Consider the following 27,462-nt stretch of genomic DNA (forward strand, 5'->3'; position numbering starts at 1 on the left):
TTTTTAATGAGTACCTATGCCTACTCAGCTAGTCAGCTAGAGTTCTGTCTTAATGAAATTAAACAATGGATGTCCACTAACTTTTAGCAACTGAACGCTAAGAAAACGGAAATGCTGATTATCGATCCTGCTAGACACCGACACCTATTTATTAATACCACCTTAACATTTCACAACCAGACAATTACACAAGGCGACTCGGTAAAGAATTGGGTATTATCTTCGACCCAACTCTCTCGTTTGAGTCCCACATTAAGAGTGTTACTAAAATGGCCTTCTTTCATCTCCGTAATATCACAAAAATTCGTTCCATTTTAGATTTAGATTTATTGGTCCCCGTGGGGAAATTCATTTTCACTGCCGTACATTTAAACATATAGACATTGCACATCACAAAACAAAAATAATAAAAATAAATTTGTCCACTAACGACGCTAAGATCATTATTCGTGCGTTTGTTACGTCTCGTCTTGATTACTGCAACGTATTATTTTCGGGTCTCCCTATGTCTTTATTATAAGATTACAGTTGGTACAAAATGCGGCTGCTAGACTTCTGAAAAGAAGAAGAAAGTTTGATCACATTACGCCCATACTGGCTCACCTGCTCTGGCTTATGTGCACTTAAGATGTGACTTTAAGGTTTTACTACTTACGTATAAAATACTACACGGTCTGGCTCCATCCAGTCTTTCTGATTGTATTGTACCATATGTCCCGGTGAGAAATCTGTGTTCAAAGAACTCCGGCTTATTGGTAATTCCCAGAAGGCAAATAAACTCTGCGGGCTATAGAGCATTTTCTATTCGGGCTCCAGTACTCTGGAATGCCCTCCTGGTAACAGTTAGAGATGCTACCTCAGTAGAAGCATTTAAGTCCCATCTTAAAACTCATTTGTATACTCTAGCCTTTAAATAGTCCCCCCTTTAAGACCAGTTGATCCAACGTTTCTTTTTCTGATCTGCCCCCCTCTCCCTTGCTCGCGATGGTCTCCTGCTGGCTCCATTATGGACTGGACTCTCACTATTATGTTATATCCACTTTTGTCTGGACTTTCACAATATTACGCTAGATCCACTTGACGTCCATTGCACCGGTCGCCCTGGGTTTGGGGGGGGGTCAACCACATCTGCGTTCCTCTCCAAGGTTTCGCATTGTAATCCCACTGGTTTGAGTTTTTCCTTGCTCTGATGTGTGGGATCTGAACCGAGGACGTCGTTGTGGCTTGTGCAGCCCTTTGAGACACTTGTGATTTAGGGCCATATAAATAAACATTGATTGATTGACGATGATACTCTGCTACAGTATTTTGGTGTCGGTCATTACGGGGGTGGGGGGCGGGGGGGGGGGGGGGGAGTACTTGGAGAACCAGGTTTTTTCTGAAGTGGTACTTGGTGAATAACGTTTGAGAACCCATGATATAGATAGATCAAAAAGAATAAATACATAGAATGTTTGCTAAGAAAAACATAAAAAAAGCAATATCACTCAATTTGGTAGCTGTTCTCCAAGGCTTAAAGTAAACATGGAAAGCATGGAAAGAAAATAAGTATTTTTGACACTTACCCATAGTGTGTGACAAGATGGCCGCCTAAAGTGGAGCCGGCTATCATCCCAATGCCAAAACACAGACCAAGTTTGGAAAGCGCAGCGGCCCGTTTGTCTGGTTCTGATAGGTCTGCCACAACCATCTGAGAAGCTGCAGATAGGATTGGCAGAATAAGAAAAATATAAAAACCAGACACCACTCAATACCAGGCCAACACCATCCCGACAGTGAAGCATGGTGGTGGCATCATCATGCTGTGGGGATGTCTTTCAGTGGCAGGAATTGAAAGACGAATCAGGATAGAAGTGAAGATGAATGTACAGATAAATTCTGAATGAAAACCAATGCTTCACTGGAGTTTGAGAGGTGCTGCTAAAAGAAATGGGCAAAGAGGAATGGTCGAAACTGCCCAAAGATAGATGTGCCAAGTTTGTGGCATCTTATTCAAAAAGACTTGAGGTTATGTAATTTCTGCCAAAGGTGCATCAACAAAGTATTGAGCAAAAGCTGTGAATACTTACAGTGGGGCAAAAAAGTATTTAGTCAGCCACCAATTGTGCAAGTTCTCCCACTTAAAATGATGACAGAGGTCTGTAATTTTCAGCATAGGTACACTTCAACTGTGAGAGACAGAATGTGAAAAAAAAATCCAGGAATTCACATTGTAGGAATTTTAAAGAATTTATTTGTAAATTATGGTGGAAAATAAGTATTTGGTCTTGGCTGAAAATCTCACGATCACAATCTCATTCTTTCCTTAACACAGATCAATCGTCCTGTCCCCTTAGCAGAAAAACAGTCCCAAAGCATGATGTTTCCACCCCCATTCTTCACAGTAGGTATGGTGTTCTTGGGATGCAACTCAGTATTCTTCTTCTTCCAAACACGACGAGTTGAGTTTATACCAAAATGTATACATGGATGATACAGCAGAGGATTGGGAGAATGTCATGTGGTCAGATGAAACCAAAATTGAACTTTTTGGTATAAACTCAACTCGTCATGTTTGGAGGAAGAAGAATACTGAGTTGCATCCCAAGAACACCACACCTACTGTGACGCATAAGGGTGGAAACATCATGCTTTGGGACTGTTTTTCTGCTAAGGGGACGGGACGATTGATCTGTGTTAAGGAAAGAATGAATGAGGCCATGTATCGTGAGATTTTCAGCCAAAACCTCCTTCCATCAGTGAGAGCTTTGAATGGTTGACCAAATACTTATTTTCCACCATACAGACCTCTGTCATCATTTTAAGTGGTAGAACTTGCACAATCGGTGGCTGACTAAATACTTTTTTGCCCCACTGTAATTTCTGCTAAATGCATCAACAAAGTATTGAGCAAAGGCTGTGAATACTTATGTACATGTGATTTTTTTTGTTTTAATTAATTTGCAAACAATGAAAAATAAACTACATTGTCATTATGGGGTTTTTGAGGACAAAAAATAATTTATTCCATTGTGGAATAAGGCTATAACATAACAAATTGAGGAAAAAGTGAAACGCTGTGAATACTTTCCTGAGGCACTATAAATTTGCAAACAATGGTGTCATGTTCTGTGGTCACGTTCTGTTTAGTTATGTTCTGTTGGTTTAAGACTCTTTTTAGTGCCTGTTTCCGCCCCATTGTTTTGTCACCATGACGACCGATTAGATCAACTGTACTCGTTAGGACTCACGCACCTGTGTTAATCATGTCACCATTATTTAAGCCAGTAGTTGCCAGGTAGTCGGCCTGACGACATCTGTCATGACTTGGACTTTGGTGCGGTTTGTTTTCCCATGGTGCAAAGCGACTGGACTGGACAAGGCGTGAAGGTAAAGGCATGATTTAATTTTACTCAAAAAGAAACAAACAAAAGGCGCGCACAAGGCGCAGAACAAACTTAGCTAAGAAAACAAAAACTAGCACAAAGGCAGAACTATGGACATAAAAATGAAAACACTTACTGTGACGTGAAAAAAACACCATGGAACAATGGCATGGAATGAGCATAAAAAGAGTGTCATAAAGAGAAGAGCACGAATATTTCAGGGGTATAAGGAGTGATGTCGCCAGGCCGACTACCTGGCAACTACAGGCTTAAATAATGGCGACATGATTAACACAGGTGCGTGAGTTCTGACAAGCACAGGTGAACTAATTGGTCGTCATGGTGACAAAACAATGGAGCGTTAATAGGAACTAAAAAGAGTCTTAAACCAACAGAACATAACTAAACAAGACGTGACCACAGAACATAACAAATGGCTAGTTTCAGTTTTGGTTATGTTGTCAACCAATTATTATGGTTTCAGTCAGCTAGTTGTAGGGCTGTCAACATAAGCAGGTACCACTGTATTATAATGAAACATCTGTAATAGAAGATATTGACCTGGTAGGACATGCATGATGACTGTGGGGATCTTATGGATAAAAAGCATGGCAGGAGAGTCTGCTACCGCCAACAGAATGAAGAAAACAATTGTTGCGGCGCAGGACAATGACAACGCTGCTCGGGCCCCAAAAATATCTGCAAACCTGCCACATCACAGAGGAAGAAAAAGAGTAAACTTATCTTGTGCAGTGAACAAATGAGTCATAAAACATCTTAAGTACGCTTGCCCTTACTTGCCTTCCAAACAAAGGACCCCCAAAAAGCTGGAGTACACCGACCATAGTTTGCAAATAACCAAACCACAAGGTGTCAAAACCCAGGTTTCTTGCCAGATACTGTATGAGAAATAACAAAAACACATGTTACATGACTTAAATATAAACAATAAAGATGCAGTAGTCAGGCCTAATTTAGGTACATTTGTACCTTCGTTTTCCACGAGCACATTCAGTTTTTGACATTACCGGCAAAACTTTGCCCAGCTTTTTTTTATCGTCTTAGTTATCGTACAGCCAAACAAACATTTCTTTGTGCTCGTTGCCACAAAACATTCTGCGGAATCAAGAACCTGAACAAGGAATCTGACTAAATATTGACGCAGTCTCTGTACTTTTTATTGAGTCTGAATGCAATATATGAATATTAAGCCACCATGGGGCCAAAGAAAGTTGTGAGTACTATCACTTCGATAAAGAAAATGAGAAAAAAATACAACAGCGTGGCTTCCACTACCTCTCCTCCATCTCTACTCATTACCGTCTTCGCCAACAAGAGTCTTTAATAAAAGGTAAAAGTAATATGGAAATGCTCATTTATCCATTTACGTATTTTACATAGTGTTTATGTAAAAATATAATTATTTATTTTGTGTTTGATTTTCTGGAACAGATAAATTGTATTTACATATTTTTTTAATAGAAAAGTTGCTTTGATTTTTGTCAGACTTTTTGATTACCATCGGAAACCGATGTACCACTGTACTTCTTTAATATTACTTTTGGTGCATTATGAGTCTTGCTGCTTGCTCTAATACAGGTATTATAAGGCTGTTTACACTGATAAAAGCTAAGTATTACAAAAATTATATACATGATAATACATTACTTTGAATACAATATCCGGCATTTGGCTCCCATTAACAGCAATGATGTAAAATACTACTGATTTGTTTTTTGATCCGATACCGCAATACTGATTTCATACGTTGTGCAAAAATACCTAATGTGTCTGGTAAAATTTAAAAAGTAGTGTATTTCAACTGTTTATGCTCATAGGGAATCATCTTCAAACAATATAAAATCACAGGGCAAAACTAATTATGGCATTATGCTGCACTAAATCTGTAATTTTATTTGTATTTAACTCTGTATTTGGTGTGTTCAAATAGCCCACAATAAAACCCTACATACACTTGCTGTGTTATAATACTGAGTGACTCATTTTAAAGGCCTACTGAAACCCACTACTAGCGACCACGCAGTCTGATAGTTTATATATCAATGAAATATTAACATTGCAACACATGCCAATGCTTTTTAGTTTGCTAAATTGCAATTTAAAATTTCGCGCAAAGTATCCTGTTGAAAACGTTGCGGTATGATGACGCGTGCGCGTGACGTCACGGATTGTAGCGGACATTTTGTTCCAGCCCGATCCCAGCTATAAATCGTCAGCTATAATCCAATCCAATCCAATCCACTTTATTTATATAGCACATTTAAACAACAATAACGTTTCCAAAGTGCTGCACAGCCGTGTTAAAAACAATTGTAAAAAAATATATATATAAAACCAATAAAAACAATATAAAAACAAATATGATTAAAAACTATTTTAAAGGGTAAAATCAATTAAAACAGTAAAATAGAAATCAAAGTGTATAAAAAACACAGAGGACAACAGAGAACCACACAACTCACGTAGTGTTAAAAGCCAAAGAATAAAAGTGGGTCTTAAGAAGAGACTTAAAACACTCCACTGTGGAAGCAGTTTGAACATGGAGCGGCAGAGTGTTCCAGAGCTTAGGGCCGACCACAGAGAAGGCCCTGTCTCCCCTGGTCTTAAATCTGGTCTTGGGCACCACGAGCTTGAACTGGCTCTCGGACCTCAGAGCACGCGCAGGAATGTAAATTTGGATAAGGTCTGAGATATATTGAGGTGCCAGTCCATGTAAAAATTTAAAAACAAACAGCAATGTTTTAAAATCAATTCTAAAATGAACAGGGACCCAGTGCAAACTCTCAAGAATTGGGGTTATATGCTGGCTTTTCCTGGCCCCTGTTAAAAGTCGTGCTGCCGCGTTCTGGACTAACTGCAACCGGGAGAGAGCTTTTTGGCTAATGCCAGCATAAAGTGCATTGCAGTAGTCCAGGCGACTTGAAATAAAAGCATGCACGACTTGTTCAAAAAGGTTAAAAGATAAAAACGGTTTAACCTTTACTAAAAGACGAAGGTGATAAAAACACGATTTTAAAAGGCCATTGACTTGTCTAGTTTAAAATCGCTGTCTATAGTGACGCCAAGGCTGGTGACTTTGGGACGCACATAATTTTGCAATGGTCCCAAGTCAGTGAGGGCCGGACCAAAAACAAAAATTTCCGTTTTTCCCTCATTCATTATTAAAAAATTCTGGGCTAACCAAGCCTTGACGTCACATAGACAGTTAAGAAGGGGTGTCTGCATAATTACACAGTATTTTGGACATCTGTGTTGCTGAATCTTTTGCAATTTGTTCAATTGATAATGGAGATCTCAAAGAAGAAAGATGGAGGGGGGAAGCGGTGTATTGCGCCTGCCTTTAGCAACACAAACACAGCCGGTGTTTTCTTGTTTACATTCCCAAAGGAGAAGCTTTACTATGGAACAAAGCGGTCAAGCGAACATGGTTCTCTACCACATGTCAACCGGCAGGTTTCGGTGAGAAAATTGTGGTAATAAGCCGGCTCTTACTGTAGACATGAGCGGAGCTTGCGCCATTCCTCGTGCACCTGTCAAAGAGGCAGCTGCAGACTCTCTTGCCTCCTCCGATTGGCAGCCCCCGAACGTGGTATGCTTCCACCATGAAGGAGGGGGAAAAAAAGCTCAGCCCGGCCCGACTGGCTGCCTTCGCTTCGCCTCGTCGACAAACGTGGCTTCCCTCAGAGACACTGGCGGTCACGACGCCCGTGGCCACACCCCTCCGACGTTCAGGTACGACTATAAAACACTAAAACACTAATAATAATAATAATGGATTTGATTTATATCGTGCTTTTCTATTGTTAGATACACAAAGCGCTCACAGAGAAGTGGGAACCCAGTGGTAAGCTACATTTGTAGCCACAGCTGCCCTGGAGTAGACTGACGGAAGCGTGGCTGCCAGTTTGCGCCTACGGCCCCTCCGACCACCACCAATCATTCATTCATCATTAATTCACCAGTGTGAGCAGCACTGGGGGCAAGGGTGAAGTGTCCTGCCCAAGGACACAACGGCGGCGATTTGGATGTCAATAGGTGGGAAGCGAACCTGCAACCCTCAGGTTTCTGGCACGGCCGCTCTATCCACTACGCCATGCCGCCCCATACTGCCCCAGTAGTAACACAATAAGCAGATAAGGGATTTTCCAGAATTATCCTAGTAAATGTTTCTAATAACATCTGAATCGCTCCCCCTGCCCTGTCTTTTTTTTTCCTAGTCCTTCACTCTCACTATTCTCATCCACGAATCTTTCATCCTCGCTCAAATTAATGGGGAAATTGTCGCTTTCTCGGTCCAAATCACTCTCGCTGCTGGTGGCCATGATTGTAAACAATGTGAGGATGTGAGGAGCTCCACAACCAGTGACGTCACGCGCACATCGTCTGCTACTTCCGGCACAGGCAAGGCTTTTTTATCAGCGACCAAAAGTTGCAAACTTTATTGTCAATGTTCTCTACTAAATCCTTTCAGCAAAAATAAAGCAATATCGCGAAATGATCAAGTATGACACATAGAATGGACCTGCTATCCCCGGTTAAATAAGAAAATCTCTGATTGATTGATTGATTTCAGTAGGCCTTTAATTGTATATCATTTTCTTGCTTGGGCATTAATAACTTACCTGGGTGGAAGAAAAAGTAGTTTCCACCTATCACGTTTTATTTAATCAAGATCTCGATGATTTAGTTACTTTACACTGAGTTCCTGGTATTGATATACTTTATCCAAAAAAACTAAGGTATGGTTAGTATTGATATTTTGATTTGAAAATCGATATTACAGCACAAAAATCTGGTATCAACGGTATTGATATTTATATAAATTGTTCTGGCAAATGTAGTTAATGACCACTTGTGGTTATGTTTTTTTTTTTTTTATGGACATGCATTAAGTTGGGGTTCACGGTGGCAGAGGGGTTAGTGCGTCTGCCTCACAATTCGAAGTTCCTGCAGTCCTGGGTTCAAATCCAGGCTCGGGATCTTTCTGTGTGGAGTTTGCATGTTCTCCCCGTGAATGCGTGGGTTCCCTCCGGGTACTCCGGCTTCCTCCCACTTCCAAAGACATGCACCTGGGGATAGGTTGATTGGCAACACTAAATTGGCCCTAGTGTGTGAATGTGAGTGTGAATGTTGTCTGTCTATCTGTGTTGGCCCTGCGATGAGGTGGCGACTTGTCCAGGGTGTACCCTGCCTTCCGCCCGATTGTAGCTGAGATAGGCGCCAGCGCCCCCCGCAACCCCAAAAGGGAATAAGCGGTAGAAAATGGATGGATGGATGGATGGATGCATTAAGTTACAATATGGTACATCACAAACATATTTCCAATTTATCAACACATCAGAGAAGGACAGGGGTGTTAAACTCGTTTTCATTGATGGCCATATTGCAGTTATGGCTGCTCTCAGAGGGCCGCTTGTTACAAGCATTTTATTCCCCCCAAAAATATTTTGAATGTATTTTAATAATACAGTGGTGTTTCAACTTTTTTCAACGAGGACCGCATACTAAAAAGACAAAAGTATGCAGAGGCCATTTTGATATATTCTAATGAAAATTTGCTATAATTAAAAAAATTATATAATTAAAGACAAAACTTTTTGTTAAAGGTAAGTTTATAGATACGCTAGTCTTGAAATCAGGGGTGTCAAACGTACGGCCGGCCCCGAACAGATTTAATTCGGCCGGCGGGATGAGTTTGCTAAGTATAAAAATGAGCCAAAATTTTTGAATGAAAGAAACTGCTGTTTTAAATGTTTCCGCTAGATGTCGCAATAGCAATTCTTTGTATCTTTGCAGATGATGCTACAGATGGAAAAAAAAAAAAACACATGATGTTAGTGCACCAGTCGAGGAAAATGATCAAACTACATTAATAACATCCTGTAATTAGATTTTGATATTTTTTTATCTTGGTAGATTGAAAATTAACACCAATGAGTTGACTGATGAATATTATCACATAATTCATTCACAAAGTATAAATAACAACAAATAAAAACAGAATACTATTAACCGCAAGATGTAAGTGTAAAAAAAAAAACCTTACAAAAACTACTTTGGATTGTTTTCCTTGTTTTAAAATAGTTTTTAAACAAGGAAAACAATCTAAAGTTGTCTTCATTTTTAAGTTATCGTGCCGTGTTTACCAGTCCGGCCTACTTCGGAGTAAATTTTTCTTCATGTCGCCCCCGATCTAAAATGAGTTTGACACCCTTGCTTTAAATACTGTATAAAAAATGTCTGTTTTTACATATTATTTTTTTTTCACGATATAAACTACATTTAAATGGCACCCACATGCTTTGACTTTTCACTATGCGACCCTTGGTGTAGGAAGTTTGGACACCGCTGAGTTATTAGAATAAAATATTTCGCTTTTTGCATTACATCACACTGGCACGTGCACACATAGGGCCCTATGGGTGATTGAGCCCCTGCCCTTTTTTGCCTCATCTTAAAAAGTGCCCTCTGCCTGTGTGTGATTTTTTTCTTTAAACAACATTAATAAACTCCTGTTAGGAATGTAAAAAAACAAAACAAAACAAAAAAACAGCGGTACAAAAACTCCACGTTTTCTTGTAATACCAGGTTGTTTGAGCCTGCTTCCGCCAGAGAGAGAGAGAGAGAGAGAGGAGAGAGAGCCAACTGCAGCCTGAGGACACGTGACAGTGGAAAAACTTGAACCTGTGAGTTATGGTCTAGTCGCCGTCCACTTATTCAGCATCTAATATGGGTAATATTTCAGAAAAACGCTGTATTATTCTATTATTCAATGTGTCAGCTTCTGTTTTTGCTGGACGTCGGAGCACGGAGCATCAATTGAGCACAGCACATCAATTCCGCACAGAGCAGATCGGATTATGCGGGACAGGAAGTAGTGTACAAAACACAAAATAAAACACCGGGTTAATTTTCAAAATAAAATGCACTGTTTACGGCTGATCACATTCCTCTCACAGTAGAGGTTTAGATATAAAGTTGTATTGCGTTTCAGTTGTTTAGTCTGAGCATTAAGTGAGAAAGACCATAAGTTACAACTTGATGGTGTTTTCATCAAGTTAAGGGAAGAAGGACAGATTTTCACATTGAAGTTTTTTCCATTTGGGTATTTATTTATTTATTTTATTTCAAAGTTCATGTTGCACTGTTCAATGTTCAATATTAAATTGCTTTTCTTTAACAATAAATAGCCTAATAATAAACCAGTGTTTTGTTGCTTTTCATGTCTTCCAAGCCTATGAGAATGTGAATTAACTCATTATGACAATAATTTGTTGACAAAAAAGAAATGGCAATCACTTTTACCTACAAAGGACACACAGCTAAGTAGTTAGCTTCCTATTAGCAATTTTAATTTTACAATATTTTCCATATTGTGTAAAGGACCCAAAAAAAATGTCCTGCCCTTTTCTGACTTTGAGCCCCTGCCCCTCTATAATCATGAGCACGTCCCTGACATCACACATATTTGCTCTTTTTTAAATTTTAATTTTTAAATTTTAGTTTTTATCTAACAATTTTCTGCATAACAACAAAACTGGAGCTGCCGGTCTTACTTTGTTTATCCTTGTGGTAATGTAATGTTTTGGATTGTCGGATAATTGTCTGCAATACACTACATGCATGTTTTCTGTTTAAAAAGAAATAAAAATGTTTAGTATGGAAGGTGAAGTGTTTTTACTGATGCACATTAATTCCAGGATTTTGTGGGCCATATAAAACGATGTAGTGGGTCAGATCTGGTCCCCTAGCCTTGAGTTTGACACACCTATTTAATCCAACCTCATGTAAATCTCATGTAAAAAATATACAACATACTGTAGCAAGAAACATGTAAATAATGAATAAAGAAAAACATGTTCTGGACCAAAAATCACTTCATATTCTCTACTGCTCACTAGTGTGACCATATCTGAGTTACTGTGTAGAAATATGGGGAAATAATTACAAAAGTACACTTCATTCATTAACAGTGTTACAAAAAAGATCAGTTAGATTAATAAATAATGTTGGATAGAGAGAACATACTAATCCTTTATATATTGAATCAAAGATACTGAAATTCCACGACATAGTGAATTTGCAAACAGCTAAAATTATACACAGAGCAAACTATAACCAGCTACCCAAGAGTGTATATACAACATTTCATCTCAGAGGAGAAATATAATTTTTGAGAAAAAGTTAATTTAAAACATTTGTATGAACGTACACCACTTAGGACCTTCAGTATATCTGCATGTGGAATTAAATTATGAAATGGATTAAGCAAAGCAATCAAACAATGTACTAATATGATCCACTTCAAGAAACTCTTCAAACATAAAGTGTTTACAAAGTACACAGAAGAAGAACCATGATAACCATTCTGAATGTATTTCAACCATTCTTTCATCCTCAAAATAATCTTACTTATTTTATCATATGAAATATAACTTACTTACCAATTATTATTTATTTATTCATTTTTATTGCGATTACTTATGGAGTATCCATCCATCCATTTTCTATCGCTTGTCCCGTTCAGGGTCGCTGGAGCCTATCTCAGCTGCATTCGGGCTGAAGGCGGGGTACATATTGTGAATAAATTGAAAACAGGAAGTGAACAAATGTTTTAGCAACTGTTATGTAAAAGAAAAGGGGTAGGATTAAATAAGCTCTGCTCTGCTCTTCTTCCCACTCCTTTTCAAACATGTTGAAAAGAGAAACCGGAAAATGTGATGTATTAGGCTTACCATATTGTTAACCCCCAAAAAGAGGACACATATATGTGTGCCAAGGCCGGGACTAGGTGAATATTTGCCAATGATACTTGAACTTGCTTTATAAATAATATATTTATTTAAATAAAGCATTTTTTCTCCTCTGTTGACAGCAGTGTTGGCGCTAGGAATTTTCAAAATGGGGTCCAATGGACCCCATCAAGTCATAAAAATGATGTCCCACAGTAAATTTTTGGGGTCCCACTTTTTTGTAAGCGTTTTGAAAACAAATGATAAATGTATGCATTGTCCTGTTATATCTCACATTATATATTGTGTTTTGGAAAAAGGTTGTCATAAACGTTACTTCATTCATTAAAAGAAATAACATAAAAAGAAGACAAATTTGTATGCATGTAAATGTATTCAGTTATAAACATAACTCAGATTTATATCGCACTTTTCTAGACACTCAAAGCGCTCATAGAGAAGTGGGACTCAACATTCATTCACACCTGGTTGTGGTAAGCTACATCTGTAGCCACAGCTGCCCTGGGGTAGACTGACGGAAGCGTGGCTGCCAGTTTGCGCCTACGGCCCCTCCGACCACCACCTATCATTCATTCATCATTCATTCACCAGTGTGAGCGGCACCGGGGGCAAAGGGTGAAGTGTCCTGCCCAAGGACACATCGGCAGCGATTTTTTGGGATGTCAATAGGTAGAAAACGAACGCCATGCCGCCCCATAAGACATAACACATTCATTCACTTTTTTATTTCCTTCATGGATCTAAACTTTACCGCTGCTGGTAGTTTTTTCTATGTTTTTATTTAATAAGTTGTAGGTGTATTTATTTCAGCATAAAAGTGTTTAAAATGTGTTTTGCTTGGGTCATGAAATGATTATAATGGTGTGCCAGGGCATACATACATTTTATATTTAACGCTTAAATCTCTGGAGTCTACATCAACTTCACATCGATTCCTCATTTCAAAATGTTTTACTTTTTTTATGTTGTTTTTTTGTTTGTTTTACGCCCTTTTTTGTCAAACAAAACTAAGTTTTTTATGGCAAACACACAAAATATGCTAAATATTCCACCAAAAATATTTTTCAAAGTGGAATATTTGATGTGACGTAATCGGGGTTGAGGTGGGGGGGATGTATATTGTAGCATCCTGGAAGAGTCAGTGTTGCAAGGGATTCTGGGTATTTGTTCTGTTTTGTTTATGTTGTGTTACGGTGCAGATGTTCTCCCAAAATGTGTTTGTCATTCTTGTTTGGTGTGGGTTCACAGTGTGGCGCATATTTGTAACAGTGTTAAAGTTGTTTATACGGCCACCCTCAGTGACAGCTATTATCTCCCTCTCGCGGTCACTGCCTCTCCTACACAAATTCTGCTGCGTGCGCAGAGCTTCAACAAATTGTTTTGATTTTAACCCCTCTTAACCCTGTACCTACATTAAAAATACACGCAACCGTTGACACAAAACGCCGGACATTTGAGGCATTTAGGAAAACCCCGCCCGCACACCCCGGACAGTCCCGCAAAACAGGGCATGTCCAGGGAAAAGAGGACGTATGGTCAGTCTATGATGTATTACAGGACCTAGGCAAATTAAGGCCCGGGGGCCACATGTGGCCCGTTAAGCTTTTCAATCTGGCCCGCCGGATGTTCCCAAATTTTTTTTTTAGATCTTTAAGATGGAAAGTGTAGCTGCCATTACGATGTGCAGTGATGTTTTCTAATGATCGTAAGTCTTCAACTATACAAAGTATTTCAATGTTTGGAATCTGCGCTTATGGATGATATACCAGTTACTATGGTCATCTAATTAGTTACTATGGTCATCTACGTCACAGCAGCTCAGAGGAAGCACCAAGCAGTGTGGGCGGAAAGCGTTTCCACAGACACGGAAGGAGCTTTTCACAACAAAGTTCTAAAGCAGGGGTGTCCAAAGTGCGGCGCGGGGGCCATTTGCGCCCCGCGGGTTATTTTTTAACGGCCCCATGGCACATTTTAAGAATACAATTTGAAAAAATAAAAAGTGGTATGAAGAAACAGACAGGTGAGATGTAACATTAAATTGTTGCAATGCTTATACTCTCATAACACAATGCTGCCATGCAGGCTGTTTCTTTCTTTAAAAAATAATAATGAATCAAAATCAATGTCATTTTGAATTATTGACCTATTCAAGGCTCCGATTACGTCACATTAAATATTCCACTTTGAAATATATTTTGCGGAAAATGTTGCATATTTTGTGGTTTGCCATATAAAAAACTGAGCTGTTTTTTTTTAAAGAAGGGCCTAAAACATACAAACAAAAAAACGTAAACAACAATAAAACTTAAAATTGACGGATATATTTGAAGTTGATCTCGAGATTATTGCGCTAAAAATAAACAGTAAAAAAAAATGTAGAATTTATTTTTGAACACTTTAATGAGTAGGACACTATTGGATCACCAGTTATTTTAGTGTGATTTGTTTTTGAGTATCATTGCTCAAAAAATAATAATGAATTAAAAGCCAAAAATAAGGCTCCAATTATTATATAATCTCAAATATTCGACCTAAAAAAGTTATTGGGTGAAAATATTGCATATTTTGTGTTTTTTCCATTTTTTTCCCTAATGTTGATATAGGGATTTAAAACTTGAATAATAATAAAATAGTAATACTGAATGATGACACATTTTTAATATTTTTTTTTGGACCAAAACCCTTCGGGGTCCCCGGGATCACAACTGAGTGGAGACCTAAATGTATATTTTTTATCTATATATTGCATTGGTTTTTAAAATGAAAAAATATGAAAATGGCCCCCGCTTGCTTTGATTTTTCAGTGCGCGGCCCTCAGTGGAAAAAGTTTGGACAACCCTGTTCTAAAGCTTTGTGATGTATCACATTGTAGGTGGGTTTATTTTGTACCCTTTGTGTTCATATTTCACTGTTTGTTGCATTTTTGTTGCGTTTCACTTGATTGTAAAATATGTCGATCAAAAGGGGGTGTGTCAGTCATATGTTGTCAATATTCAGTGTTTTATCGTTCATAGACAAATGTAAAATTCCGTTACGTTTTTTTAAGGCGGTCTGTCATAACATTTTTAGCATTCAGACATTATTGTAAAGTTTTGTATTAGTGTCCCTAAAAATAGATATACTGGCCCCCAGACACTTTTTTTTTTCTCTAAATGTGGCCCCTGAGTCAAAATAATTGCCCAGGCCTGATGTATTATGTTGTATGCTGTTCGAAATAAATTCAAACTCAACTCCATCCACCCATCTCATCCATTTTCTACCGCTTATTCCCTTTGGGGTCGCGGGGGGCGCTGGTGCCTACCTCAGCTACAATCGGGCGGAAGGCGGGGTACACCCTGGACAAGTTGCCACCTCATCGCAGGGTCAAACTCAACTCAACCACCCCTTTTCCATTTCATAGCAATGCATAACACGTTTGTTTGTTCACTTCCTTTGCTCATTTTTTTTTTTACACAAACATATTTAATAAATACAGATATAATATAACCATTATAAATGATTAATTCACATGATGAAATAAATGAGAATATTTCATATTTGATGTATTTCATTGCACTAGACCAGTGGTTCTCAAATGGGGGTACGCATACCCCTGGGGGTACTTAAAGGTATGCCAAGGGTAAGGGGTATGTGAGATTTTTTTTTAAATATTCTAAAATAAGCAACAATTCAAAAGTCCTTTATAAATATATTTATTGGATAATACTTCGATAAAATATGAATGTAAGTTCATAAACTGTGAAAGGAAATGCAACAATGCAATATTCAGTGTTGACAGCTAGATTTTTTGTGGACATGTTCCATAAATATTGATGTTCAAGATTTCTTTCTTTGTGAAGAAATGTTTAGAATTAAGTTGATGAATCCAGATGGACTTCTATTACAATCCCCAAAGAGGGCACTTTAAGTTGATGATTACTTATATGTGTAGAAATCTTTATTCATAATTGAATCACTTGTTAATTTTTCAACAAGTTTTTAGTTATTTTTATATGTTTTCTTCCAAAGAGTTCAAGAAAGACCACTACAAATTAGCAATATTTTGCAGTGTTATACAATTTAATAAATCAGAAACTGTGTTGTATTTTACTTCTTTATCTCTTTTTTTCAACAAAAAATGCTTTGCTCTGATTAGGGGGCACTTGAATTAAAAAATGTTCACAGAGGGTACATCACTGAAAAAAGGTTGAGAACCAGTGCTCTATATGGACACCATGCACATTGAGAGGTGTGCTTTGCTTTTCTTGAGTTTCAATTTAAGGGAGTTCAAATAACTATGACCTTAATTCCTGAATGAGCATTTTTTTTTACATTATTGCATTCATATTCCACATTGTGTCCAATTGTTTGGAAAGCAGATGCTTCATTTTCATCGGTGGTGTCCAAAATGTGGCATGGGTGCCACAGGTGCCGTCCTGTTCCCGTATTTTAATAATTTAATTAAAAAAATGTTTTTATAATGAAAATTTAAAGGGGAATTGGTGAGGTCACACACTCATGTGGGTCGAGAAGCCTTGACTCTCATGATCCGTTCTAATTCACCCCAAAGGTGTTCTAGTGCAGTGGTTCTCAAATGGGGGTACGCATACCTTTGGGGGTACTTGAAGGTATGCCAAGGGGTACGTGAAATGTTTTAAAAATATTCTAAAAAATAACAACAATTCAAAAATCCTTTGTAAATATATTTATTGAATAATACTTCAACAAAATATGAATGTAAGTTCCTAAACCGTGAAAAAATAAACATTACAATGCAATATTCAGTGTTGACAGCTAGATTTTTTGTGGACATGTTCCATAAATATTAATGTTAAAGACTTCCTATTTTTTGTGAAGAAATGTTTAGAATTAAGTTCATGAATCCAGATGGATCTCTATTACAATCCAAAAAGAGGGCACTTTAAGTTGATGATTACTTCTAAGTGTAGAATTTTTTATTTATAATTTGATCACTTGTTAATTTTTCAACAAGTTTTTAGTTATTTTTATATCTTTTTTTCCAAATAGTTCATGAAAGACCACTACAAATGTGTAATATTTTGCACTGTTATACAATTTAATAAATCAGAAACTGATGACATAGTGATGTATTTTACTTATTTATCTCTTTTTTTTATACCAAAAATGCTTTGCTCTGATTAGGGGGTACTTGAATTTAATGTTCACAGAGGGTACATAACTGAAAAAAGGTTAAGAACCACTGCTCTGTACGGACACTATGCACATTGAGAGGTGTGCTTTGCTTTTCTTGAGTTGCAATTCAAGGGAGTTCAAATAACTATGACCTTACTTCCTGAACGAGCACCCTTTTTACATTATTGCATTCATATTCCACAATGTGTCCAATTGTTTGGAAAGCAGATGCTTCATTTTCATCAGTGGTGTCCAAAATGTGCCACAGGTGCCGTCCTGTTCCCGTATTTTAATAATTTCATTAAAAAAAATGTTTTTATAATGAAAATTTAAAGGGGAATTGGTGAGGTCACACACTGATGTTGGTCAAGAAGCGCTGACTCTCAGTCTCCGTTCTAATTCCTCCCAAAGGTGTTCTAGTGCAGTGGTTCTCAAATGGGGGTACGCGTACCTCTGGGGGTACTTGAAGGTATGCCAAGGGGTACGTGAAATTTTTAAAAAATATTCTAAAAAATATCAACAATTCAAAAATCCTTTATAAATATATTTATTGAATAATACTTCAACAAAATATGAATGTAAGTTCCTAGACTGTGAAAAAAAATATTACAATGCAATATTCAGTGTTGACAGCTAGATTTTTTGTGGACATGTTCCAGAAATATTGATGTTAAAGATTTTTTTTGTGAAGAAATGTTTAGAATTAAGTTCATGAATCCAGATGGATCTAATAATAATAATAATAATAATAATAATAATGGATTAGATTTATATCGCGCTTTTCTATTGTTAGATACTCAAAGCGCTCACAGAGATGTTGGAACCTATCATTCATTCACACCTGGTGGTGGTAAGCTACATTTGTAGCCACAGCTGCCCTGGGGTAGACTGACGGAAGCGTGGCTGCTCCGACCACCACCAATCATTCATTCATCATTCATTCACCAGTGTGAGCAGCACCGGGGGCAAGGGTGAAGTGTCCTGCCCAAGGACACAACGGCAGTGATTTGGATGTCAATAGGCGGGAAGCGAACCGCTCTACCCACTACGCCATGCCGCCCCCTCATCTTTATTACAATCCCCAAAGAAGGCACTTTAAGTTGATGATTACTTCTAAGTGTAGAAATATTTATTTATAATTGAATCGCTTGTTTATTTTTCAACAAGTTTTAAGTTATTTTTATATCCTTTTTTCCAAATAGTTCAAGAAAGACCACTACAAATGAGCAATATTGTGCACTGTTATACAATTTAATAAATCAGTGCTGTATTTTACTTCTTTATCTCTTTTTTTCAACCTAAAACTGTTTTGCTCTCATTAAGGGGTACTTGAATTAAAAAAATGTCCACAGGGGGTACATCACTGAAAAAAGGTTGAGAACCACTTCACTAGACGGGCACTTCCGGAGCAGCGTCTACTTCAGGGCACTCACGTAAAAAGAGGTTTCCTCCGCCGACAGAGCAGACATACTTACAGGCGTTATGGAGAACTGCAAAAACATCCACGTTATGTCCAAGGCTGCGATCACATACACGATGTAGAGAATGTTGTTCTTCTTTAGTTGTGTCACAGCGTTAGCCTGAGCGCTAACAAAAGCAGGTCCGTCGCTGCTTTCAGTTGTCCTTGTCATGTTGCCTCGCACAACAAAACCAAAGTCCTGTACTTGTTCAGTATTATAAATTATGCTTTCCAATATTCAAGTGGACCCAAGATGGAGGACAAGACGTTTGGTTTCCTACAAAGCCCTTCTTTGATTCACGGTACGGCGACTGCAAATTCGTTAGGCATTATATGCGGACTTTGGAACGGAAACGGGCGTGTACAGAAAATGGAGAAGGTGTAAATAAGAAAAACAAAAACAAATGTAATTGCCTAGAACGACACACAAATGACGCGTGTTTCTCATGAAATCCTCAAACTGCACCACAGGAAATAAACATCACCGCTCTGACAAGACGCATTCAATTACATCTCCCGATTGACGTAAATCTGTGTGTTTGCATTTCTTTAAGACAGTTTTTTTCAACCACTGTGCCGCGGCACACTAGTGCAGTGTTTTTCTACATCTTTTGAGCCAAGGCACATTGTTTTCATTGAAAAAATCCCAAGGCACACCACCAGCAAAATCATTAAAAACCGAAACTCAGCAGCCGATATTGACCAAAAAAAAGTTGTTCTGGCAATTGTTGAATATGAGCAAGCATGCAGCTCTTGTCTCAGGTGTACTGCCACCACCTGTCACATCACACCCTGACTTATTTGCACTTTTTTGCTGTCTTAGTCCTTGTCTTGGGCTCCTATTTTGGTGTTTTTTTTCCTGTTTTGTTGGTATTTTCCTGTAACGGTTTCATGTCTTCCTTGAGCGCTATTCCCCGGCCCTGCTTTGTTTCTGCAATTGAGACTATCCAAGTTGTCCAGACACTTCTTTATCTATCCTTCTTTGTGGGGACATTATTGATTGTGATGTCATGTACGGATGTACTTTATGGACGCCGTCTGCTGCTCCACACACAGTAAGTCTTTGCTGTAGTCCAGCAATCAGTTTTTTTGTTTGCTTTGTAGCCAGTTCAGTTTTAATTTGGTTATGCATAGCCATGCCTAAGCGTCAATGCCTTTTCTTAGCGACACTCGCCTTTTGTTTATTTTTGGTTTAAGCACTAGACACTTTTTTACCTGCACTCTGCCTCCGGCTGTCGTCTGCGTGTTTTTATCTCGACAAATCATCGTCGTCTCACACTACCTGTTCCCGACATCTACAAAGCAATTAGCTACCTGCGCTGTACAGACACTCAACAATGGCACATGAATTGCGAATTGTAATTACTGGAGTGCAACCCAATTAGGTGAAATTAGATAATCTCCCACGGCCCACCAGACTGTATCTCACGGGACATTAGTGTGCCGCGGCACAGTGGTTGAAAACATTGCACTAGTGTGCCGTGAGATACAGTCTGGTGTGCCGTGGGAGATTATGTAATTTCATCTAATTGGATTGCACACCAGTAATTATAATTCGCAATTCATGTGCCGTTGTTGAGTGTCTGTACAGCGCAGGTAGCTAATTGCTTTGTAGATGTCGGGAACAGGTCATGTAAGACGACGATGGTTTGTCGTGATAAAAACACGCAGACGACAGCCGGAGGCAGTGTGCAGGTAAAAAGGTGTCTAATGCTGAAACCAAAAATAAACAAAAGGCGAGTGCCGCTAAGAAAAGGCATTGACGCTTAGGCATGGCTATGCATAACCAAATTAAAACTGAACTGGCTACAAAGTAAACAAAAAAAAAAGAAATGCTGGACTACAGCAAAGACCTACTGTGTGTGGAGCAGCAGACGGCGTCCATAATATCCTAGTAAATTTGTCCAATAACATCTGAATCGCTCCCACTGTATAGTCTTTTTTTTTCTAGTCCTTCACTGTCACTTTCCTCATCCACGAATCTTTCATTCCCGATCAAATTAATGGGGAAATTGTCGCTTTCTCTTTCCGAATCGCTCTCGCTGCTAATGGCCATGATTGTAAACAATGTTCAGATGTGAGGAGCTTCACAACCCTTAACGTCACGCGCACATTGTCTGCCACTTCCGATACAGGCAAGGCTTTTTTATTAGCGACCAAAAGTTGCAAACTTTCTCGTCGATGTTCTCTATCAGCAAAAATAAGGCAATATCGCGAAATGATCAAGTATGACACATAGAATGGACCTGCTCTCCCCGTTTAAATAAGCAAATCTCATTTCAGTAGGCCTTTAACCAGTATTTTTTTTTTAATGGTTCGCTTCAGAATAACTATGTTATTAAAAAGAATATGAGACTTATTGTATCCTAAAAATGTTGGTGTTACTTAAGAATGCACGCATTTAGTTGTATTCAGTGTTAAAATGTTTTATATGGCTCTAACGGAAATACTTTTTAAAAATATTTGGCTTTCATGGTACCCCTCCTTTCGCCCGATTGTTGCTGAGATAGGCACCAGCGCCCCCCGCGAACCCAAGGTAGAAATGGATGGATGGATGGGCTCTCTCAGCCAAAAAGGTTCCCGACCCCTGATCTACAAGGATACAAATAGTTGCTATTGCGACATCCAGTGGACACATTGAGAAAAGCAGTTTCCTTTCATTCAAAAATTTCAGAGTGATTTTTATACTTGGCGAACTCATCCTCCGGGCCGGAAAAAAACCTGTTCGCGGGCCAGATCCGGCCGTCGGGCCGTTAATATGACACCCCTGTACTAACCCCTGTACTAACCCCTGTCCCACTGTGCCGCCCATGTAGACAATCCATCCATCCATTTTTCTACCGCTTGTCGCTTTTGAGGTCGCGGGATGTATACAATCAACAAATGTTTATTTTTTTCTTTCTCTGCCAAGATAACTACACGACTTTCCGGTCCAATAGATGGCGGTAATGTACTAAATTCGATGGAAGCTGCGGCTCAAATCCAAAGAAGAATCCTCCTCCCGGATGTTCCATCACTACTGCGGCGTTGATGGCGTCTTGAAGCGTTTTGAAAGGAACACACTGGCATGTCCATATCTAGAAGGAACTAGTAGTTGACGATGGAGATCCTCACTCCTCAGGTTTACTGGGCCCAGCGTCACGGAGAGATTTTTCTCCGGGTGGAGTTGAGCGATGCTAAGGTAAGACAGTAGTCAATTGGTCCAGCTTCATATTTTTATTCTCAATGTGAAACCCCCATCTCGATTAACAGGTGTGGATAATGTCGGTATATGAATATTTTAGCTGGTGAGCTTAAGAGCATGTTGAGCAAAAATAGGAATGGATAGGGATAGGATAGGTCTTTATTGTCATTGCACAAGTACAACGAAACATTGTTTTCAGCACAAACCTGTTCAAGATTAGACAAACAATCAGTGTACAGGGTTACAGAACAAGAACGCTGTAAAAGATGGGAAAAAGGTAAATGCCCGGGAAGGATGAGTGAAAAATTACAATCTAGACTGGGCTCCTAAGGGGGCCCAGTCTGGAGTGGGAAAAAAACATCCATAGCAAAGCACATATACATATTACAACATACTGTACATCTCGAGATATCTAGCAACAGAGGGAAGGTAGTTCAAGGTCATGGTGGTAGGCCGCAGCTCTCAGGCGCTGGCCATCCATTCATCACCCCTACGGGATTTGCGTCGAGGGCATTGGTTTGGGGGGGGGGTATATGTGTCGTATATTTTTTTGTGTTTGTGTGTGTGTTTGTGTTTGTGTGTGTGTGTGTGTGTGTGTGTGTGTGTGTGTGTGTGTGTGTGTGTGTGTGTGTAAGCCCGCAGTGTGTGTCTGTTCCGCGGCCTTGATGTATTATGCAGTCAATAGTCCAAAGTCAACAACAACAGGTGTGTGTCCATGAGAGTCAAGAAGGGAGTTTGTTCTGTCTTCGCTACAGTGACCTTCGGGAGAGTCTCAAAGCCAGGGAAACAATCCAAGTTAGAATGATTTGTAAGCGAGTGAAAATAAAATTTGCTTTTCACTCTAAATTGTCTATGACTGGTCCTCAAAAACTGCAGGGTAGACAGTCCAATTTAATCCACAGTTCTTCCCGCATCCTCCAATTCATTTGTGGCAGCTTTGGGGTACTTTGAAGACTGCCAGCAACTTCCAATTTGTCGACAAACCAGAGCAACGCTTACTTCAATCAGCAGATGTCCTGTTGTCATATTTCCGAATAGGTGGATATCTTCACGTCCTCGACAGAAAAGGGTCGCCAGGCACGCGACACTCCTTCTTCTCCCAAGAGTCCGTCGTGTGTCCAGCAACAACCGCTTCGTCACGACAGCAGGTTCCCCCAAACCCAAGATCTTGTCAATTTTGTTGAGGCCAGTTAAATAGTTCCAATGTTTAGATTTGGAGAGCAGTGCAAAAAGAGGCAACAAGAAAGTTAAGACAAAACAAAGAAGCAAGCAGGAGAGATAAGGGAGAGGAAAGGGGAACGTCCACCCTCGATGAGTGCCAGAGAGAAACAAATGTCAATTTAGAGCAAATTACGGCCCGTGGGCCTACTAAAATGAGATTTTCTTATTTAAACGGGGATAGCAGGTCCTTTCGATGTGTCATACTTGATCATTTTGCGATATTGCCATATCTTTGCTGGAAGGATTTAGTAGAGAACATCGACGATAAAGTTCCCAACTTTTGGTCGCTAATGAAAAAGCTTTGCCTGTACCGGAAGTAGCTGACGATGTGCGCGTGACGTCACGGGTTGTAGGGCTCCTCACATCTTCACATTGTTTACAATCCTGGCCACCAGCAACAAGAGCGATTCGGACCGAGAAAGCGACAATTTCCCCATTAATTTGAGCGAGGATGAAAGATTCGTGGATAAGGAAAGTTAGAGTGAAGCACTAAAAGAAAAAAAAAGGCGACAACAGTGGGAGCGATTCAGATGTTATTGGACACATTTACCAGGATAATTCTGGAAAATACATTATCTGCTTATAGTGTTACTAGTGTTTTAGAGAGATTATAAAGTCATACCTGAACGTCGGAGGGGTGTGGTGACCGCCAGTGTCTCTGATGGAAGCCATGGAGGAGCCAAGAAAGTCGCAGCTACCTCTTTGACAGTTGCAGGAAGACGCAAGCTCCGCTCATGTCTCCGGTAAGAGCCGACTTATTACCACAATTGTCTCACCGAAACCTGCCGGTTGACATGTGGTAGAGAAACATGTTCGCTTGACCGCTCTGTTCCATATTAAAGCTTCTCAACAAACAAAGAAACACCAGCTGAGTTTTGGTTGCTAAAGGCAGCTGCAATACACCGCTTTCCACCAACAGATTTCTTCTTTATAGTCTCCATTAATAATTGAACAAATTGCAAAAGATTCAGCAACTCAGATGTTCAAAATACTGTGTAATTATGCGATTAAAGCAGACGACTTTTAGCCGTGAGTGGTGCTGGGATAAAATGTCCGCTCCAACCAATAACGTCACAAGCGCGCGTCATCATTCCGCGACGTTTTCAACAGGACACTTCGCGGGAAATTTAAAATTGCAATTTAGTAAACTAAAAAGGCTGTATTGGCATGTGTTGCAATGTTAATATTTCACCATTGATTTATAAACTATCAGACTGCTTGGTCTGTAGTAGTGGGTTTCAGTAGGCCTTTAAGCGTTTCAATCTGACCCGCTGGACAATCCAAAATATTTTTTTTAGATCTTTCAGATGGGAAAGTGTAGCTGCCATTATGATGTGCAGTCAGGTTTTCAATGACCGTAAGTCTTGCACTACGAAAAGTATTTAAATCAAGGGTCTCAGACACACTGCTCGCAAGACGTTATTTTGCGGCCCCCCCTTATTTTGAAAGTTTAATGTTAGTGCGGCCCGCGGGTTTTATATGAATGGCGCTTGACAGCATTGTTATTCGGGCCCAAAATGGCTCTTTCAACGTTCTGAGTTGCCTACCCCTGCGTTAGTGGAAAAGCGGCAAATGAGTGAAAGCGAACGAGATGTTGCAATGGAGACGAGGGTTTTCTCACGTTCCTGGCTGCAGTCACAACACGACACCTGTCCGTCAGTAATAACAGTCCCCGATACCAGGGACCAATTCAAACCGTTATTTGTTTTTTTTATCGTTTAATTTGCATTGCCTCACACGATGAACATTACATATAATTCTATAAGACGCCGGATAACACTATTATTTTTTTGCGCTCGCTATCCCGGTACTTTCCCGGTTATTGACCGCCGTGTTGCTGTTACATTATTCATTACATTAACTTTATTCTCCGTGTGTCGGCTAAATAGAAATATATCCCACAACCCCAAACATGTCTTTTTTAAAATCTGCAGTGAAGAGAAAGGTTAGTGATGAGCAAAGACAATTCCAGGAAATGTGGGAGATGCAATATTTCTTTGTTGAGCACAGGGGCAGCCCGACGTGTCTTATTTGCACAGAGAAAGTTGGGGTGCACAAGGGATACAATTTCAAACATCATTATACAACTAGACATGCTGAGGAGTATGCACAATTTTTTTTTAAGAAATCTTTTCTTGCGGCCCAGCCTCACCCAGACTCTGCATATAGTGGGTCCCAGGTATATTGAGTTTGAGACCCCTGATTTAAATGGTTGAAATCTGCGCTTTTGCATGATATACTAGTTACTATGGTCATCTAATTAGTTACTATGGTAATGTGGGTCACAGCAGCTCAGACGAGGCACCAAGCAGTGTGGGTGGGGAGCATTTCCACAGAGTGTATCCAGAGTAGCCAGCCTAAAATGCGGGTGTCAGGGACGGACGCTGAAGGGGAGAGTTTTACAACAGTGTTCTAAAGCTCAGTGACATATCAAATATATCACGTTGTAGGTATGTTTTCTTTTTTTTACTCTTTATGTTCGTATTTCGCTGTGTTTGTTGCATTTTTGTTGCTTTTTGCTTAATTGTAAAATATGTCAATCGAGAGGGGGTGTGACGTTCACAAGTCAATATTCAGTGTTTTATCGGTCATCGTTAATATTGTAAATCCCACATTCTTTATTTTCTTGTACATTCTGGGTGTGTCATTCAGTAAAAAAAACCAAAATTCTATTCCGTTATTGAAGGCGGTGTGTTATAAAATTTTTAGCTTTCAATCAGATGTTATTGTGAGGTTTTGTTCCTAAAAATAGATATACCGGCCCCCAGACACATTTGTTTGTGAAAATTTGGCCCCGGAGTCAAAATAATTGCCTAGGTCTGACTTGGAGAGTAAAGGGTATTCAGAGTGCGGCCCACGAGTCCTTTTGGACGGTGGCCGATATGGGGAAAATCCGGTGGTGTGCCGTCTGGCCTAAAATAACTAGAAATAATGATCATAATTTACGATACATTTATTTTTTTAATTTACTTTCCTTAAATATCTTAAAGTATTTATATTTTCTTCATGTCATATTATGCTCCTCCCAGCGCTGTTGTTTTTTGGTTATAGAGTTTTTATCCAATCAGAATTCAACTAGCTTATGTTGCCATGCTGTACCAAATCTGCCTACAGCCTTCAGAATCAACAATGCAGGCGTCTATGCTGTAAGTCAGGGGTCGGGAACCTTTTTGGCTGAGAGAGCCAAAATGCCAAATATTTTCGAACGTATTTCCGTAAGAGCCATATCATATTTTTTTTAAACACTAAACACAAATAAACGCATGCATTTTTAAGTAAGACCAACATTTATAGAGTATAATAGGTTTGTAATAACATTGTTATGCTGAAGCCAACTGTGGAGGGGGCGTGGCCTGAGGGCCTGCAGCGAACTGGGGTGTGCTAGGACTGGCCTCGAAATCAGCAACAGGTGCGTAGATGGCCCACCTGGGCCTTGCTATCTAATCACTTGTCGCTCTGTTATAAGCAACAGCCAGGAGGAGAGGTGAAGTTGGGGCTGGAGCCAGAGCGCGAGCAAGAATGAAAGAGAAATATACAATTGCTGGAAAGCAAATGAGAGACTTATTGAAAAATAAAACAATATTGTAACCATAAAACAGGCTCTCATGTCGGTGCTTGGTGGTCTGAAGAACCCCCAGGAGGGCAAGCCCCACACTAACCAATAATAAATAAATAATTTCTTACCATTAACGCAACTTTTTGAACAGGTGCGGTAGAAAACGGATGGATGTATTAAAAATGCATGAGAATGCTTTATATTTTGAACATTATTTTTAACAATGTGATTATAAGTGGAATTATTCATTACTTATCGTGTTAAGCAATGTCAGCTTAGATTTATCTGAGAGCCAGATGCAGTCATCAAAAGAGCCACATCTCACTCGCAAGCCATTGGTTCCCTACCCCTGCTGTAAGTGAACAGACACAAACATTTGACAGACAGTTGCGATAGCCAATCAGATCACAAGTTTTTGTCAGTAAGGCCTTCTAGATGGCTTAAGGCAGATACAGTATATAGTGATGTTATGCACTAATTAACATAAGAACTCCATTACCCATCATGCCAGGGTAGTGAAGAGCATGTGCAGTAGTCCCGTTTAGGTTGATTGTAGATACGCAGCGGGATGTTTTGTGGAGTACACTTTAAGAAGTCAGCTAACACGTCTCGTCTGCATCTTTTATGATTAGACAAGACAACACATATATTTGCAAGGCCATTTTCAAGAAGGATATTTAAAGAGAAACTACATCTTGTCGCATACTTGCCAACTCTCCCGATTTTCCTGGGAGACTCCTGAATTTCAGTGCCCCTCCCGAAAATCTCCC

At 39.3% G+C, this 27,462-nt stretch overlaps 2 protein-coding genes across 2 annotated transcripts in view; one reads left to right on the top strand and one right to left on the bottom strand.

The window, feature by feature from the left end:
- The window catches only part of slc22a18 (solute carrier family 22 member 18), a 40,829-nt gene extending 21,562 nt beyond the window's left edge, over positions 1–19,267 (bottom strand). The window contains exons 1-4 of the mRNA XM_061887437.1: positions 18,748–19,267; positions 4,167–4,264; positions 3,927–4,072; positions 1,566–1,698 (exon numbers count right to left, since the gene is read on the bottom strand). Coding sequence (XP_061743421.1) covers positions 1,566–1,698; positions 3,927–4,072; positions 4,167–4,264; positions 18,748–18,903 — 533 coding nt within the window. The 5' untranslated portion in view covers positions 18,904–19,267. The remainder of the gene's footprint in view (positions 1–1,565; positions 1,699–3,926; positions 4,073–4,166; positions 4,265–18,747) is intronic.
- LOC133543054 (very-long-chain (3R)-3-hydroxyacyl-CoA dehydratase-like) overlaps positions 18,743–27,462 on the top strand; it is a 36,545-nt gene continuing 27,825 nt past the window's right edge. Inside the window, exons 1-2 of the mRNA XM_061887438.1 lie at positions 18,743–19,033; positions 21,643–21,912. Of these exons, the coding sequence (XP_061743422.1) occupies positions 21,832–21,912 (81 nt within the window). The 5' untranslated portion in view covers positions 18,743–19,033; positions 21,643–21,831. The remainder of the gene's footprint in view (positions 19,034–21,642; positions 21,913–27,462) is intronic.

Source organism: Nerophis ophidion, linkage group LG25 (assembly GCF_033978795.1).
Source record: "Nerophis ophidion isolate RoL-2023_Sa linkage group LG25, RoL_Noph_v1.0, whole genome shotgun sequence".
NCBI lineage: Eukaryota > Metazoa > Chordata > Actinopteri > Syngnathiformes > Syngnathidae > Nerophis > Nerophis ophidion.